The sequence below is a fragment of the Trichomycterus rosablanca genome, chromosome 17 (genome assembly GCF_030014385.1).
Source record: "Trichomycterus rosablanca isolate fTriRos1 chromosome 17, fTriRos1.hap1, whole genome shotgun sequence".
NCBI lineage: Eukaryota > Metazoa > Chordata > Actinopteri > Siluriformes > Trichomycteridae > Trichomycterus > Trichomycterus rosablanca.
In genome coordinates, this window is record NC_086004.1 from 1,470,681 (window position 1) to 1,489,761 (window position 19,081).

A 19,081-nucleotide genomic window follows, 5' to 3' on the forward strand; every position below is an offset into this window, starting at 1 on the left:
CGGCAGGCTGATAGTGAGCTCGTGACAGTAATGAACCTGCGGCGCCCCCGTAGCAAAACAAGGCTTTTTAATAACCGCGTCTGTGATCATGAGGCTATAAAATCAGGAGACCACCACAGTCACCAGAACCAAAATGGAACAGCCAATAGAAACGGAGATTAGAACCCAACCTGTGAAGCTGCTAGTTTAGGAGTGCTTCTTATTTCCCCCCTCACTGAGGATCGATCTTATTTTAAATAATCATAATAATCATCAGAAACTGGTCTGACTGAAAGGAAACCGGGATGCTACACACACACGCACACACACACGCACGCGCACACACGCGCGCACACACACACACATATGCACACACACACACACACGCACACACACACACACACACACACACACACTCCTTTACCCGAAACGCGCACAGAAATTCTTTAAGACCTTGGAGCTGAAAATCTACATCTGCTGTATAAAGGAAACCGTATGTACAAATATATACAGAATCATCACGGGTACAGAGAGAGACGCTGCGCCTCCTCGTAGCTTCCTCCACCAAAATAAACGCACAGATACACCCCTCACCCCCCTTCCCCAACCCCGTCCCCTGTGCCCCGACCACCACGAGGGTTCTGGAGATGTTCGGATGGTCTTCACGAGCCCAAGACGCCCATTAACTTCACTGAGATTCATCACACGGCATCGTTTTGCCCCCTCTGGAGGTGACGTGTGAGCAGACCACAGTAAATCAGACCACAGTAAATCAGACCACAGTAAATCAGAAGTGGTTTCACACGATCTACCGCGCGGGCGCTGGATTTCACTACCAACGTCTGAGAGGATTTTCCCCGTCTGAGATCACGTCTGGCAGTGCAAACCTGGCCAACCAAGACGAGATCTACTGATGGGTGTCTGATTTCTGGAAGCTTTTTCGGCCGTGTCCGTGTACGTATCAGATTGTTAGCTTTATCCAAGACCAGATTTTATCTGTTTTTACAATTACATAAAACCTCAAATAAAATTTGGCAGTCAGAACTGAACCCTCGATGTGCCAGGTTACTCCACCCACACCAAATTGGGGACAACATGCGGACCAGAGTAACAGGATACACGACTAAATGGATAAATGGCTTGTGTTTATCCTGATTACGTACTGCAGCTTTCATTTATCATCGGAGTCAAAATCCAATTCTAATTCTTTTCCAGCTTATTAAAAGCAGCAGCTGATTTAGCATCAAGATCCCCGTTTATTTTACGATTCAATTTACCGGACGTAACACTGGTCATCATGGGAAATCAGAAACATACAGGCTAAGGAATCACAAAATCACATCACATCCAATCTGATACCAGTCCAGGTCGGTAATGTTTACATTCCTGACTTTAATACAAGCAGTTTAGGGTTTGGTTTAGGACCTTGTTTAGAAGCCCAGTAGTGGGGAGTTGGGTTTGAACTGGCAACCTTCTGATCACTAGTCCAGTATAACAGAATTATCATTATTATTATTTTTGTTAATGCATTTTCTCCCCATTTGTCCTCCGCTGCTGACAGACTCCAGATTTGCATCCGAGGAGAGCACGCCGCTACCCACGCCTTCTTTACACGTGCACAGCCCACCTCTTCTCGTCCGTGCTTCCTGCCCGGGCGTCTCTTCCGCCAATCAGGGTCCTTACACAGCCACTCACAGTATAACAGAATTATAATGTACATTTACATTTAAATTCAGGGGACCAACAGTGGGAGCCTGGCAGTAACCGGGCTTGAACCAGCAACCTTCTGATTACTAGTCTAGTCCAGTCCACCAGCTAGAAGCTAAACCTTTTAATGCCTGCTAAACAGAACATCGTACATATATTTTATCCTGTTTTTAAGGGAATTGTTCAGGCCAGAATAGCATTCAGTAGCTCCAGTGCAAACGTGAACAAACACCCACCAGGTTTTGAGCAGATTTCTGTTCTGTTAACTAAAATCTGTGATTAAAATGATCCAGAGGGACGTTAAAACCCATAAAACTTATAAAACTCATGAAATCTGAAGCGAACGGTGAATTAATGATGACAAACACGCACCACGATCGGGGAAAATCACGCCTTTCCACGACGTTTAGCGTCTGTTTAAAGGAAACACGACCTCTCGCCGATGGTTTTGTTTTTTTACAGCATTCGGATGTACAGTAGCAGGTCCAGGAGAAAATAACCGTCCGGATGGGCGCGGGGTCGAGGAGGACGGTCCATTTTCACCCAAAAGACGGTGAAATGCATCACACGTGGTTTACCCTCGGTGCTTTTTAGTCCTGCCGTGCTCCGGCCGGCATTCGCATCGTTTTATTTTCTGTTGTTACGCAACTTCTTATTTTTTTTAAATCCACTGTCTCTCCTCCTTCAATTAAAACACTTACAGATAAAAAGTCCTAAAATTTAAGACTATCTTCTATTTTTTTCGGAACCAGAGAGTCCGTTCTGGAGCGCGTCCCGGCGTTCAGAAGAAAATGACGTCCTCCTTCTCTTTGTCGTCGCTGGCGGCGTACGTGGGCGTGGCGCTCTGGTTCTGCGCTCTCAGAGGGTCAGGGGTGTATCTGTCCGTCACACTGGAGGAATCTGTAACACACACACACACTTTATATCGTTAGATGGGCGACACAGTAAGAAGGTCCTGGGTTCGATTCCCGGGGGGGTCCGGGTCCTTTCTGTGTGGAGTTTGCATGTTGCATGTTCTCTCCGTGTCTGTGTGGGTTTCCTCCGGGAGCTCCGGTTTCCTCCAACTATACAAAGATGTGCAAGTGAGCTATACTATATGGACAAAAGTATTGGGACACCCCTTCTAATTCTTCACAATCAGAGCCACAATGTAATAAATCGATCATATAAAGGTAATGACATGCTTCCAACTTAACATGCAGCAACAGTTTAGGGAAGGCCCTTTCCTGTTTCAGCATGAGCCAGCTCTATAGAGACGTAAAGAAAAGCTCCGGCGTCCTGCACGGAGACCCTGACCTCAGCCCCACTCAACAGCTCTGGGATGAACCGGAACACCGATTGATCGATCAGCGTCCAGCCATACAGATGCTGTCGTTTTATGTCTGAATGGGCACAAATTCCCACAGGCATACTTCAAAGTCTTGTGAGAAGCCAGTCTGAAGATCACACAGAGGTCACTCTGTTTTAATAGCTCATGGTCAGGCGTCCGAATACTTTTGGTCATATAGTGTACGTGTGGATTGATATTTTTACATTTTCAGCATTTAGAGACTTACAGTACTGTGACACTATATATTGTCTAAGCTATTGAGGGTTAAGGGCCTTGCTTAAGGGCCCAACAGTGCATGAGGCTTAAACCAGCGACCTTTTGATTACTAGTCCAGTACCTTAACCACTAGGCTACACCTGCCTTACAAATGGATTTGGAAATTACCTCTATGTCGCTCTTATAAGTTTGAAGCACGTCTGTGGGGATTTGTGCCCATTCTGTCAAAAGATGACAGCATTTGTATGGCTGGACAAGGGTGTGTCCCAATACTTTTGTCCATGTAGTGTAAAATAGTGTCTAAATACTTTCACTCACCCATATTCATTTCATCACACATTTCTAAATAATGAAACTCAATAACAGTTTAAATTTGACGTGGATATATAAACTACGTGGCCAGAAGTATGTGGACACCCGTGCTAATTAATAACCTCAGACGTTTCAGGCAGAACGGCAGCAGCCGACTCCATATTAATGCTCTTTTCCGTCCGGGTTCTGAGAACCAAAACGACGTCAGAGTGCCAGGATGTTTATTTATTTATTTATTTAGGTGTTTTACGCCGTGGAGTAACGTCCAGACTGGAAACAGGACGGCTTCATAAATCTGACCTGTGCTCTGAGGTGGTGGAGCCGGGGGCTGCTGATGGGGACAGACGGAGCTCCGGACCTTCAGCGAGCTCTCGGAGTCCCGGGCGGTCAGTTTCAGAACCGGAATCTGCTTCATATCTACAGAAGCTGCAAGCACAGATTCAGAAGATAAAAAAATCATGACCTGTGACGTGTAGATATGTACAATCGATCAGGCATAACATTATGACCACCTTCCTAGTATTGTGTTGGTCCACATTTCGCTGACCCGTCGAGACATGGACTACACTAGACCCCGGAAGGTGTGCTGTGTTATCTGGCACCAGGATGTCAGCAGCAGATCCTCTAACACCTGTAGGTTGTGAGGTTCGGGCCTCCATGGATCGGACTTGTTGGTCCAGCACGTCCCACAGATGCTCGATTGGATTGAGATCCAAACTGGTCGTTGTGCTCCTCAAACCGTTCCACAGCCATCAGGGAACAGCGTCTCCATGTAACGATGCTCAGGTAGGAGCTGCGTGTCACAGTAACGTCCACATGGATGGCAGGACCCGAGGTCTCCCAGCAGAACGTCGCCCAAAGCATCACACCGCCTCCGCCGGCTCGCCTTCTTCCCATAGTGCATCCCGGTGCCGTGTGTTCCCCAAGTAAGCGACGCACACGCATCCAGCGTGAATAATCAGACCAGGCCGCCTTCTTCCACCGCTCCGTGGTCCAGTTCCGACGTTGGTGCTTTCGGTGGTGGACAGGGGTCAGCATGGGCACCCTGACTGGTCTGCAGCCCCATACGCAACAAACTGAGCTGCTCTGTGTATTCTGACACCTTTCTATCAGAACCAGCATGAACTTCTTCAGCAGTTTGAGCTGCAGGAGCTCGTCTGTTAAATCGGACCACACGTGCATCAGTGAGCCGTCGCCGGTTTACCACTGTTCCTTTCTTGGAGCACTTTTGATAGATACCGACACCCCACAAGAGCTGCAGTTTTGGAGATGCTCTGACCCGGTCGTCTAGCCGTCACAATTTGGCCCTCGGATCCTCACGCTCGCCCATTTTTCCTGCTTCTAACATCAACTTTGAGGATAAAATGTCACTCGCTGCCTAATATACCCCCCCCCACTAACAGGTGCCGTGATGAAGAGATAATCAGTGTTATTCACTTCACCTGTCAGCGGTCATAATGTTATGCCTGCTCGGTGTATATATACGTATTTGTAATCTATTTATTTTGTACCCGAGCTGTCCGTGCGGTGCGAGCTCTTCCCTTTGCCGCTCTTGTCTTTGCTCTTCAGCATGGCCAGTTTGGTGGGGATCTGCTGCTGAACTCCGCCCTGCTTGTGCAGCTGGTTGGTGGTGCTCACCAGGTGGATGGGCACCTCGGTTTTCGCCGGCATGGCCGTCCTTTCGGGGTAGTCGGCGGGAGACACGGAGAGGCTGGAGCGGACCAGGGGGCGGGACTGGAGGGACGAATCGCCTCCCATCACCTCGCCGTTAAAACTGGACGACAGGGAAAGCTGGAGAAGAGAAAAAGAGCATGATATACACTATATGGTCAAAAGTATTTGGACGGTATTTGACCTCTATGCTACCCTTCTCAGAAGCTTCAAAGACTTTGAGGTGTGTCTGTGTATGGGAATTTGTGCCCATTCTGTCAATAGATGACGGCCTTTGTATGGCTGGTTGAAGAAAAGCCTCAGTCAGTGTTCCAGTTCATCCCGGAGCTGTTGAGTGGGACTGAAATCAGGGCTCTGTGCAGGACACTAGAGCTTTACTTCATGTCATTATAGAGCTCGTTCATGCTGGAACAAAAAAGGGCCTTCCCTATATTGTTTATATAACTAATTCATTACACTTTTGCTCATATATTGTATCAATCGTCCTATTTTATGATGCTATTAAAGGAAAGTCGGCGTCAGTGCACAAACAGTACACCGATATGTGTACAGCTGCCAACCGCTTCTTTTCACCTGCCAGAGACGGCTTCACACACAGAGCAGCATCATAGGACGCATTTGCAGCGGTAACGAGGAACCCCTTAATACCGTCCCACTTACAGACGCAGCTGATCTGATCTGTGTAAGCGCCCGGACGGCTGATAGCACAGCTGAGATTCAAACTCAGATTCAGGCTGTATGCTGGCGCATTAATATTAATAATTAAGAGAACAAGAACAGCAGCTAATTTGCTGATTAAAAAAAACACAATTATGAGTACCATTGTAAAATGATTATATTATTAATAATTTATTATATTTTCCAAAGTTCATGGCGACTTTCAGTTAGAAGTCTGCACGTTTTAATTATTCAGCTCGTCTAAGGAAGATCTGCCGAGCTGACGTTAATATTAATAACGCTCGGCGCTTTTATTTATTTGCGCTGCGCAGACGCCGAGAGGATCAGACGTGAGCTGATCAGACACAGCCGGAGGAGGAACGTCTGATCTCAGCGCCCTCGACGTGATCGATAGCAGAAGCTTCTACAGAGACGCGAGAACGTTCGGCGAGTAATAAAGCGGTGAGACGGTGAAGGACGTGTGAACCCGTCCTCAAACTGTGCAGCGATTAAAGATCCAGTCCGAGCTCTGCTCCACTGAAGAGCCGGTGCGGGAGCTGGCTCCAGAAAACTTTTTAAGAACGGAGCCACGTTTCTACTGGACCGAGAGCCTGACGATGACAGAAGTTGGAAGACGCCATATAACAGGGATGTAACGGTACACTCTACCCACGATGCAATGTGATTCACGATACGATTTTTTTAAACAAAATGAAATTGAAGACAAACTATGACAAAGTTTCCTTTTATTATTTCTTTTATAAAATTAAATAAAATCCTGTATTTGTGCTGATCTTTTATTTATCTAAATAATGACTGTCCTTTTATTTCTGAGGTAGGTACAAACTACGCAAAACAATTACATTTACATTTTCAGCATTTAGCAGACGCTTTTATCCAAAGCAGCTTACAGTACTGTGACGGTATATTGTCTAAGCAATTGAGGGTTAAGGGCCTTGCTCAAGGGCCCAACAGTGGAAACCTGGCAGTGGTGAGGCTTGAACCAGTGACCTTTTGATTACTAGTCCAGTACCTTAACCACTAAGCTACAACTGCCCAAAACAATGCTGTACATTTCCCTTATAGTGTAAAAAAAAAAAAACTGAAATGAAACAATCCCACATTAAATAAATAAATGAATAATATAAATAAATAAAGTATCCTCACATAAATATATTTGGCTGGAAAATTCTGAACCTGGCAACCCTGTAGTGATGTCAACCAGGCGAGGTGAATAGCGCCAGCGCCCTCACCGATTTGAATCGTTACACATGTGAATCGATATTTAACCGTCTTGTGGTGCATCGTTACATCCCTACCATATAAATACATTTGTTTATAGTTTATTGGTTATTATACAGTACATTTAGATAGTGTTCCTTTTTATTATTTAACTTGTTGTATGTATGTTGACACCTGCACCAAAAGAAATTCCTTGTACATCTGGTACTTGGCGAATAATAAAGATTCTGATTCTGATATAAACATCATGGAGGAAGGTGCTCCGATCTTCCTTTCTTAATTTATCTTTCTTTTTGAGAGTAGATCTAATGGTCCAGAATCGACTGTGCAAAGGGATCGACGATCATGGACGAAGAATACGTGCATTTAAATTTACATGTTTGGCATTTAGTAGACGCTTTTATCCAAAACGACTTACAGTAAATAACTTTCTGGATTCTAATTATGTACCAATTAGACTGATTCCAAGAAACCACACTAGAGGGGTAAATTGGTGCAAAAATTTGCACGTTTACATTTTCGACATTTGGGAGACGCTTTTATCCAAAGTGACTTACAGTACTGTGACACTATACGATCTAAACAATTAAAGGTTAAGGGCCTTGCTCGAGGGTCCAACAGTGGCAACCTGGCAGTGGTGGGGTTTGAACCAGCGACCTTACGATTACTAATCCAGTACCCTAACCACTAGGCTACAACTGCCGGCCGGTTGTAAGAGTCGCAGAGGAAAATAATAATTAAATAAACGAATTTTAACAGGCACAAACACGAAATGAACTTGTACACAGACGCCCCCATGTGGAGGCTTTATGAAACATCTTGTAAACCACAGTGGGACCAGATCCCCAGCATTTTTATTAATAAAGTTTATTTTGTTTATCTGCTTTATCGGTTATGATCGTGTACGGTTATTACGCGGCGTGTAGATGTAATACCACTCATGGTCTGGTGTCCAAATACTTTTGGCCTTATAGTGTAGCTGCACAGATCATACAGATCAAATCCAACAAACGTTCTTCTTAATTTTTTTGTAGAAGCAGATGTTTGCAGATGTGTGACGTTTGCTCCGGACGCCTGAGAATATACCGAAATACTTCGGAAGACTTCAAAGCTTGGAGCCGACGCGATCGGCCCCGGGCTGATCCTGCTCCGACACTCCCATGGTCCCTGCACAGACGCTCCATTGTTCTGCCGCTCTGAAGACGCCGTTGTGCAAGCGCGAGGCTTCCTGAGTCGAGAGCCCAGAGAAAACATCTGACTGACATCATCTAAACAATTACAGCTGGCCGCGCTCCAGCGCTCAGACGTTCCTGGATGGAAGACGACACGCTCCGCAGGATTCCGGCGTTTATTTCCAGCCCTGCGGCCACAGAGCTGCGGAACAACCCGGTGAAGAGGTGCCTCGTAAAAGCCGGGCGATAAATACCTGCTCCAGAACAGATTCCTTGGAAACGGAACGCAGATTTACGAGGCCGCGACGTGATGACAAGCCGACGAAAAAAACAAAACGCACCGCAAAGAAAAACAACTTTAAAGTAAACATGATTTCCAAACACCCCCGGGTCACTAAAGATCGCTGCACGGTCGTCTGTACGGCCCGTGAATGGAGTCGGAAATTGGGAAGGTTACCCGTCAAACCATCAAAGAGGTGCGCAAGCAAAATCTGCGCCAGTCTGTGCATGAGCGCAGTGGGAGCAGATGCAGCGTCCCAAATTAGGTGGACAGTGATTGGCTCACCCGAAGGTGGGAGGGTCGTAGAGATTCACTGGAGGGGAAATACCATCTATATATTTTCTTAATGCAAACTAGCCATAACATTAAAACCACCTCCTTGTTTCTACACTCACTGTCCATGTTATCAGCTCCACTTACCATATAGAAGCACTTTGTAGTTCTACAATTACTGACTGTAGTCCATCTGTTTCTCTACATGCTTTGTTACCCCACTTCATGCTGTTCTTCAATGGTCAGGACCCCCACAGGACCACCACAGAGCAGGTATTATTTAGGTGGTGGATGATTCTCGGCACTGCAGTGACACTGACATGGTGCTGGTGTGTTAGTGTGTGTTGTGCTGGTGCTGATGGAGTTTTTAAACACCTCACTGTCACCGCTGGACTGAGAATAGTCCACCAACCAAAAATATCCAGCCAACAGCGCCCCGTGGGCAGCGTCCTGTGACCGCCGATGAAGGTCTAGAAGATGAGCGACTCAAACAGCAGCAATAGATGAGTGATCGTCTCTGACTTTACATCTACAAGGTGGACCAACTAGGTAGGCGTGTCTAATAGAGTGGACAGTGAGGTGTTTAAAAACTCCAGCAGCGCTGCTGTGTCTGATCCACTCATACCAGCACAACACACACTAACACACCACCACCATGTCAGTGTCACTGCAGTGCTGAGAATCATCCACCACCTAAATAATACCTGCTCTGTGGTGGTCCTGTGGGGGTCCTGACCATTAAAGAACAGGGTGAAAGGGGGGAACAAAGCATGTAGAGAAACAGATGGACTACAGTCAGTAATTGTAGAACTACAAAGTGCTTCTATATGGTGAGTGGAGCTGATAACATGGACTGAGTGTAGAAACAAGGAGGTGGTTTTAATGTTATGGCTGATCAGTGTACATACACCCTCCCTATCTCTTAATTTAGTCACTTCTGATTCCCGGTTTTCTGATCATGAAGCCACGGCACACTTGCAACCGGGCACCATCACCGCTGCCTCGCACCACCACTGAAACGATTAACCTCAACACCACACTCAGGAAATTCCACTTCACTCTTAGCTAACAGGGCGGAGGCCACAAAAACGAGAGCAAACGGAAACCGAAGAGAATCTAAACGAGTCTGTTAAACACTCGCGCGTGAGAAACCGCTCACATGAACTTCAAAGCAGCGTGTGGGGAAGCTTCTGTAAATCATCAACGTTCATCGAGATAACCGCCGCTCGGTCGCTAGGACTCCGCCCTATCCAAACAAAGCCGGTTCCGATACGGCCCGGACGTACGGAGCACCACGCGGCCCCGTTCTCTCCCGCGGTGGCAGTTAGAGAAGAACCAGACGATGCCAGGCTTTGTACTGAACCCAGCGTTCACACCGAGGGGGTTCCGGCGGCTCGGGTGTCGGCCGTTAGAAGGTGAGCCCCGTTCGAACCATCCCGATCCCGAGCCTGGTTCTCACAGCAGCTGCTCTGTGGGGAGCACTGAACCCTACACAGGGGCCCATTGTTCAGGGCCCCAACTCCACTACAGGAGGTTCAGTACGAGAGCGAGGAGACGCAGGAGGAGAACGGAAACACCGCGGAAACGTTACGTACAACTGAAACACACTGTAACCGTGTGATCTCTTCCTACGCGCGCTCCCGAGACAGAGGCTGTTCGAAATCCTAGATGCCTTAATATGCTCTCTAGTAAGGTGTCTTAAAATTTCAACGGTATTCTCACTCAAGAACGAGGGAGCATCCGATGCTGCCTTAGCGGTGGAGGCAATCCCAGCATCCATTGCGGCACAACTTTTCTCACAGGTAAATAAAAAACACATGCCGTACGGTGCGGAGAAACGAACGGCATTATTTTCAAACGTAACGCGTCGTTTATTTGCAAATTTAGGTTCGTCAGTGACAATTTAACCGTTTCGGGACACGGAGGGAAACATTAGTCGACATGCTAGCGTGTTGTGCCACCTCATCCCATTGGTTTGAATGGCATGCGGCTAACGGGGTTAGCTTAGTTAGCAAAAACTGACGGACTCGCTGTCTAAGTAGCGCGTTCGAATAACCTGCCTTATAAGTGGATGACTTATTAGAATCCTCTCTACTGAGGCAGCTGCCTGTGTAGGCAGTAAGACAGCAAGGCAGCTCACTAGGTTTTCGAACACACCCACTGTCTCCTTTTTTTAGTTCAGTCGAAACACGTCATATCCATTTTTATATACCATGTTAACTAGGATACACTCAACCCACAATGCGATACGATTCACGATACCGGGTTATTTTTCTTTTTTTTTTTTTTTTTTTGTGCTTATCTTTTATCTAAATAATGAATGCCCTTTTATTTCTGAGGTAGGTACAAACTATGCAAACCAATGCTGCACATTTCCCTTTTTGTGTAAAAAAAACCTGAAATGAAATTTGTAAATAAATCCCACATTATATAAATAAATGAATAATACAAATAAAGAAAGTATCCTCACATAAATGAACTAAGGCTTTGTCTGTGCTCCTGTCAAACTTGGAGTTTTACGTTTTTTCAGGCGAGGTGAATAGCGCTCTGCTGTTTCAAGTAAATATCGATTCATTTTACGTGAATTACCGATTTGAATCGTGCCAGTCGTGCATCGATAAGTAACTGTCTTATGGTGCATCATTACATCCCTAATGTTAACACTTTGTATCTCTTTCTGTTACAATAAAAACACTTCGTATCCATTGTTTTGTTCAGCAGTAACACTTTGGATATGATCAGACACAAAGTTTCCAATGTACATTAAAGTGGATACAAACAAAAACACTTTGTATCTCTTTTTGTTACACCAGAAACAAACAAAGAAACATTTTTTTGTACAATGGAAACATTGTATCATTTTTATGTAGGGGTAAATACTTTGTATCCTTTTTTTAAGTACTAAAGAAACTTTGTATCCTTTTTAAAGTACTAAAGAAACTTTGTATCCTTTTTTAAGTACTAAAGAAACTTTGTATCCTTTTTTAAGTACTAAAGAAACTTTGTATCCTTTTTTAAGTACTAAAGAAACTTTGTATCCTTTTTTAAGTACTAAAGAAACTTTGTATCCTTTTAAAAGTACTAAAGAAACTTTGTATCCTTTTAAAAGTACTAAAGAAACTTTGTATCCTGTTTTAAAGAAACTTTGTATAATTTTTTAAGTTGCCAGCGTCACACAGAGATGCATATCATGCAGGAGAGTCACACACTAATATCTGTGAATCAACCATAACTCGTTTAAGTACCTCCACTACCCAGCAGAGGTCACCACTTCAGCAGTGAAGAATCTGTTCGACAACTGTGTCCCTCAGGCACAGCCAATTGTGCCCGATATAGGACCCTGCTCACCCCCGGCATTTCATTTTACTTTTCACTTTAATTAAAGGTTTAAGATGATAAATCTCTGTTTTTGTGAATGCGAGAGTGGATAAAAAGCATGATCGAGAGAGCTTATCCTTCTTACCGATGCTGACTCCTGGGCGTACACCGTACTCCTGATTGGCGCCGTGTTGCGTTTCTTCATCTTCCTCTGCTGCTCGAGACGTTCCCGCTCCTTCTCCACGGCCCGCGTGGACTCCCTCAGCCTCTCCAGGTCCTGCTGGTACTTCTGTCTCTGGTTCTCCAGCTCCTGCCTCTCCTGGGCCAGCCTCTCCTCCAGCCTCCTGCACTCGTCCCCCCGCTCCTGCAGCCTGGTCTGCTCGGCCTCGTTCTGCCTGCGCTGCTTCAGACGCTCGCGCTCCCAGCGCTCCTGCTCCTGCTGCTGCTGCGCCTGGATGCGCTGGAACCGAGCCATCTCCTCACGCTGCTTCTCCAGGTTCCGCTGCTTCTCCTGCTCCAGGAGCACGTCCGTGCCCCGCTGACGCTCCGCCGAACCCAGGGAGGCCCGCTGCAGCTCGATCATGCTGTCCTGCTGAGAGACGATGGCCTGAAAACACAGACGAGATGAAGGTAGCATTAGCATTAGATACACAGCCATGCCAACACCAACAGATGTTAACAGGAGGATGGGTGGGGCTACAAAGCTCGGTGACTTCTGTGTGGCACCATGACAAAACTACCACCCTCAATCGTTTAGGAGCAACAACAGCTCAACTGTGAGGCCACTCAAGGTCAAAGCGCTGGCAGTGATGCTGTAGCATGCAACATGAACATTTGCTCCGGAGTCCAATAGCAGTTTGATGCTTCTAATGAACTGGTCTTGTGTTTAAGTTGGCTAATGAGGGCACAGGAACATCAAAAAAACTGCAGAAAATCTAACAGAGGAAGACGACAACCACTGAGCGAGTGTACGAGATGGCCAGAACATAAGTTATGTGATAATAAGACTGGTGGTAGCTTAGTAGGTAGGGCTTTGGGCTATCGACTGAAAGGTTGTGAGTCCGAATCCCAGCTCTGCCATGCAGCCACTGTCGGGCCCTTGAGCAAGGCCCTTGACCCTGTCTGCTCCAGGGGCGCCGTACGATGGCTGACCCCGCGCTCTGACCCCAGCTCCCAAACAAGCTGGGCTAAGTGAAGAAAGAATTGCATTGTACTGTACATGTGTATACGTTTACCAAATAAAGGCGTTCTATCCTATTGTTGGCAAACACACCTAACGTCAACTCATTTCTCCAAAGCTTGCAGGGCGGAGCTGTGGAGCTGAGAACTTCGCGTTCGTTGGCAAATTAAAGCTGTAGGCTAGTTTTTTTACTTCATTTTACTTTTCTCTGTATACAGTGCATGTTATGAGTGAAAGATGCAGCTGTATCCGTTCACCTGCAGACTGTACAGACTCTGTGAGAGCACCAGCACTCGATCATACACCTGAAGCACAAACACAAAGAGAATTTAAACACCCAGAGCAACTTCCTGTTAGACTTTATTAGGCGTAGCAGAAACCTCTGCTCACCTCTGCTTGGGGGAACCTGGAGCTGGACCAGGTCAGATTCCAGGTCGGTGAGGGCGCGTCTTCCTGAGAGATGGAGAGTAACTACGGGTAAGATGAGAAGGAGGAAAGGTCATTTACATAACGTCAAGATGTGTTTGTGGTTAAGAGCATGACGGAAAACAGAGGGTCTGTGTGAAAACCTGGTGACCCGCCCTGCTCCCTACTACCTACCTGATACCTACCAGCTGCTTCAGTAGATTCTAATCAGACCTGGAGCTCATAATCAGATTATTTACATGTCACCGCAACACAGTTAGCCTCAAACCGTTCAAACCGACACTAGCACGCCGGCTAACGTCTCCCTCCGCGTCCCGAAAACGCTTAAACCGTCCCCGACGCCCCAATTTACAAATAAACCCACACTCGTATAATCACACCTGTATACAGATTACACATCAATGAGAATTTATTAACATTTGAAAGGAACTCCGTTGGTTGCTGCGTATTATATTCGTCCGCCACGTTTGTCATTTTATGTGAGAGGAGTCGTGCCGCACTGAATGCTGGGATTGATCCTCAGCGCCGAGGAGGCGCCGGACGCTCCCTCGTCATTCAGTCGGATCATCACTCGGGATTAAGGCGCCTCAGTAGGGGCATTTTAAGGGAGCTAAGGATTTAGACACGCCCTCTTCTCGGGAGTGTAGGATGCGTCGGTGTAGAGAGAGAGCGCTCGGGTTTCAGTTAGACCCTCCGGTGTCTGTTTTCCTGTCTGTCTCACTCACCGACTCGTTGAGGCTCTGACTGGCACAGACTTCTTTGAGCTGAGGATCTGAGCTGGCGCGCTGGCTCCTGTCTCTGGACTTCCCCGCTCCGTTCGAGTGCTTCTTCACGCTGCCGTCTGCAGACACACACAATAGTATTTCAGTCGAGTTTAAAAGTGCGTTTAACATTTAAGGCACGTCAGAATCAGGATCCTACTAAATTCACATTAAGAGAAAAGAGCCACATTTTACGTCAGTCATTAAATTACACTCATAAACGGAATGATGGAATAAATGGAAGCTACGATACCCAGCACAGCTCCCTTATTAGTTGAATGTAAACCTAGAACATCCAGCGACGGTGCGAGGCTTCATGTTCTGTCTCAAATACCAAAATTCCCCCCCCGCGTCCACATAATCGGTTGAGACTCCAGAGTTACCAGAGTCGTGTTGTTTTTTTGTTTGTTTGTTTTTTTAATAATTTAGCACGTCCAATTTTCATCCCATCAGTCAATCTCTCATTATACCGGTCCCTGCTCCTGATTGGGGGCTGACGAGGCCGTTCCACGCCTCCTCCGATACGTGCACAGCCAATCGACCGTCTTATCACCCACACTTGACGAGTGGAGCGCGTCAGAGTACTGTGCACGGAGGATCACACACTCCGCCGCACCCCCTCCCGTCTCCATACAGGCGCCCCCGACCAGCCAGCAGAGGGCGCCACCGCCCCATTCCTGAGAGAGCATCCCCTCCGGTCTAAAGTCCCGCCCCCCCCCCCCACCTGAACAACAGGCCAATTTGTTGTTCATATAGCCGCCCAGCCTTTCGACCGGTGAAGGCAGAGCTGGATTCGAAACGACGCTCTTCCGACATCCAGCTCTGGTTGCAGCGCGTGTTTTTACCGCTGCGCCACCTGAGCGGCTCAGAATCGTGTTTTTAGACGTTTTGACTGAGCGATTGTGCAGACTGACTGCCTCATAGTGCAGATTAACCAATAAACGTGTTAAATCAGCCGCTCGGGTGGCGCAGCGGTAAAACACACCCTAAAACACCAGAGCTGTGATCTCGAATACATGGTATCGAGTCTCAGCTCTGCCTGCCGGCTGGGCTGCGCAGCCACATGAAAAACAATTGGCTTGTTGTTCATATAGGGGTGGGATATTAGGCCGGATAGGGACTCTGTCATAACTGATGCAACCACGACCTCTGCTGGCTGATTGATGGCGCCTGCACAGAGACGGGGAAAGAGTGCGCCGATCAGGGCGTGATCTGCACATGCACTCGTCAAGTGTGGGTGACAAGATGCATACAACTGCTGCCCACGTGTCGGAGGGGGCGTGGTTTAGCTTCGTCCTCATCAATCGGAGCCGGGGTCAGCATTAGTGGAGAGGAAGCGTGACACAATGGGGCAAATAAACACATTAACAAGCTCCTGGAACAGCACTGACCGGATCCCTGACCACTCCACTCAACACAAACAGATGTGTTAGAACTTCTCTGGACAGACAACGAGATGTAGGAGTTCTTACTCTTCTGCAGGACGCTGAAGGTACTGTCGAAGCCCCCGAAGGTGCCCGCTCTCCTGGGTAGCACAATTGAGCTCTGGGCATCCAACAGTGGAGGAACTTTCACGCCCGAGAAAAGCAGGTTCTGCAGATTCTCCACTACCGAGAGGAAACAGAGAGAGAGAGAGAGAAAAAAAACTACTCAATGTCGACTTGATAACACACACCTCACGTCACATCCTGAAATTACACATCTTTGGCTTCAATTAGCATTTTTCCACCAATTTTCTCATCATCGTATCCCATTAATTACCCGCTGCTGCAGACCTCTACTTGTGACCGAAGTGGGCCGTGACTAACTCTGACATGTGTGCAGTACAACCTCTTCTTTTCACCTGCACCAGGCGGGTTCATATGGAGAGCCGTATCGAGCCAGTACCAAAAATACCCCCACTGACCAGACCACATACAATTGTTCATTTATTTATTCAATCTTTGGACATTTTGGGGCATGATTATGGGTCGTAAACACATCAAGTAAGCAGTAATCTGCTCCAAACTCGAAGATATTTACATCTTTTACATACTGGCTGTAAAGCATTGCTGCTAAATGTAAATAAAATGTATAAATAAACCATAATTTAAGATTATTAAGAATAACAAATATGTGATACGTCCCTGGAACAGCACTGGACTGTACTAATGCCATGAATTCAACCCCTAAATGAGTTGTTTTTAATGAATCCAAATAATTCTCTATATAAAATAAATGATAAATGGACAGTGAGTGGACACGGTATTTAAAAACTCCAGCAGCGCTGCTGTGTCTGATCCACTCATACCAGCACAACACACACTAACACACCACCACCATGTCAGTGTCACTGCAGTGCTGAGAATCATCCACCACCTAAATAATACCTGCGCTGTGGGGGTCCTGTGGGGGTCCTGACCATTGAGAAACAGATGGACTACAGTCAGTAATTGTAGAACTACAAAGTGCTTCTATATGGTAAGTGGAGCTGATAGAATGGACAGTGAGGGTAGAAACAAGGAGGTGGTTTTAATGTTATGGCTGATCAGTATATCACTGTGCAGTATTTACCCTCTGTTATGGCTCCCTTGAGCAGTTGCTCCCCCTGCTGGAGGTCCAGGACGTCTCCTCTCAGCAGAAGTCTACGCCGAGCTCCTGAGTCCTCCAGACCTCCTGCACACTCGGCCAGCTCGGCGTATAACTGCTGCTTCTCTGTTAGAGCCCGAGTGATCTGAGTGTCCTTCACAGTCAGACAATCTGTGAGAGCAGACAGACAGACAGACAGACATGTAGACACCGCTTGTTTTAACAGGCAATTTATACAATTCTAGAAGTTTTGAACACACACTGCTTTCAGGACTTCACCTTGAATTTCTCTGTAGCGCTGCAGTCTGGCGTCCTTCTCCTCACTGAAGATTTCCTCCGCTGTAAGAGGACAACTACGGAGTAAACACACAAAATACACAGTTAAAAACAACAACGTCTATTTATAATGTTCCATCAAACCCACTGCTGAAGCGGCTCCCAGTTTTACCAACCCCGACCCTCAGTGCATCATTGTTTATCTTTAACTGACTGTTAAACAACAAAACCAAACATTAAAAAACACAATTCCATCAGCAGTAATACAGTTTGTTTGTTTGTTTTTGTTTATTGCCATTCCAGCTCAATTTGGCCATGTACATGGCATTATATGTGGGTTCAAAAACCAAGTTTAAGTTAAATCAAAATTGATGTACTATATTTGGTTTTTTATTTTTAGATAAATCAAGAAATTAAGTATTTTTTGTGGATTATTGTGTTGGAAGAGATCTTTCATATTAGTGTCTTTGTAATATGTTTTTCTGCTATTGTCGATGGCTTGGCATTCTGTCAGGATATGTTTTATTGATAACTGTGATCCACAGTACTGGCAGTTTGGCGCATCTTCCCCCAAGAGAAGGCGTCTGTGCGTCAAGGCTGAATGTCCTATACGGCATCTCGTTAAAACCGTTTGGTCGTGTCTTTTCATTGGATAATGGGTAGGGGTTCTGTCAAGTTGTGGCTTGATTTCATGAAGTTTGTTGGCTGTGTTGCGATTCCATTCCTCCTGCCATGTGTTCTTGCAAAGTGATCGGATTGTGTAAAGGGCATCAGTGGGTGGGACATAGCACCAGGTAATCTGTTTTTCTGCAGCTTTCTTTGCCAGGTTGTCTGCTTTTCGTTGCCCTGGATACAGTAATACAGTAAGACACCTGACTGTAAGCTTGTTTCAGAAACAAACAGTATTAAATACTATTCTGTGAAGGCTTCTCGCCATTGTTTGAAGTGTATCTGTGGGAATTTGTGCCCATTCAGTCAAAAAATTACAGCATTTGGATGGGCTGGGCACTGATTGATCAGTTGATTGAGTGGAGCTGAGGTCAGGACTCTGTGTTTCTCTGTTGCCGCCAAGTTGGAAGCATATACACCTCCATTATATAAGTGATTTATCACCTTAGTTAGTTACGCCTGGAACACACGAATTCAATCATTCGAATGCGTGTCCCGATACGTTTATCTCACCTGTCGACCGCCTGGCGGATGAGGGTGATCCAGGTGTTGCGCTCGTCTTTAGACGACGTGTGTATCTCGTACATCTCGGGCTCGTTGGAGGAGGCGCAGATGAGGAACATGGCCTTCTCCTCGTGTGCCACCTCCCTGACGATCAGCTTCTGCAGGGAGATCACCGACGGCTTCCCGTCCTGCAACCGAGGAGCAAAGCTTCTTCAGACTAAACGTACCAGCCGAGATCCTAGACTTCATGACCGTACAGGTGAACTGCACTACCTAAGCTTCATATATGAAATAACAAGGACTAGTGTGCACTATAATAATATATCGTAATTCCAAAATACAACAGTTTAACATGTTCTTCCTGCTTGTTTAGGTTCCAGCTTAAATCTTTTAGCATTTTTTAGTTCAGTAAGTAGGATTCAAGACCACGACAGACCGAAGCACTCTTAAGTTTTAAGTTAACGCTAATAAATTTTTCTATTAAGACGACTTGGTCTGTGTACATAAAATAAAGTCTCTAATAAACAATAATCTGCAAAT

At 46.2% G+C, this 19,081-nt stretch overlaps 1 protein-coding gene across 3 annotated transcripts in view; it reads right to left on the minus strand.

Moving 5' to 3' along the window:
- Window positions 1-1,330: 1,330 nt before the first annotated feature.
- Window positions 1,331-19,081, minus strand: part of arhgef18b (rho/rac guanine nucleotide exchange factor (GEF) 18b) — a 29,017-nt gene continuing 11,266 nt past the window's right edge. For 2 of the 3 annotated variants that reach the window (XM_063012444.1, XM_063012443.1), the window contains 11 exons: window positions 18,551-18,729; window positions 17,372-17,445; window positions 17,078-17,263; window positions 15,997-16,131; window positions 14,489-14,604; window positions 13,728-13,808; window positions 13,595-13,642; window positions 12,303-12,764; window positions 5,056-5,335; window positions 3,845-3,970; window positions 1,331-2,586 (listed from right to left, as the gene is read on the minus strand). In XM_063012444.1, coding sequence (XP_062868514.1) covers window positions 2,468-2,586; window positions 3,845-3,970; window positions 5,056-5,335; window positions 12,303-12,764; window positions 13,595-13,642; window positions 13,728-13,808; window positions 14,489-14,604; window positions 15,997-16,131; window positions 17,078-17,263; window positions 17,372-17,445; window positions 18,551-18,729 — 1,806 coding nt within the window. In that variant the 3' untranslated portion in view covers window positions 1,331-2,467. The remainder of the gene's footprint in view (window positions 2,587-3,844; window positions 3,971-5,055; window positions 5,336-12,302; window positions 12,765-13,594; window positions 13,643-13,727; window positions 13,809-14,488; window positions 14,605-15,996; window positions 16,132-17,077; window positions 17,264-17,371; window positions 17,446-18,550; window positions 18,730-19,081) is intronic. The other variant, XM_063012445.1, reaches the window with a different exon arrangement.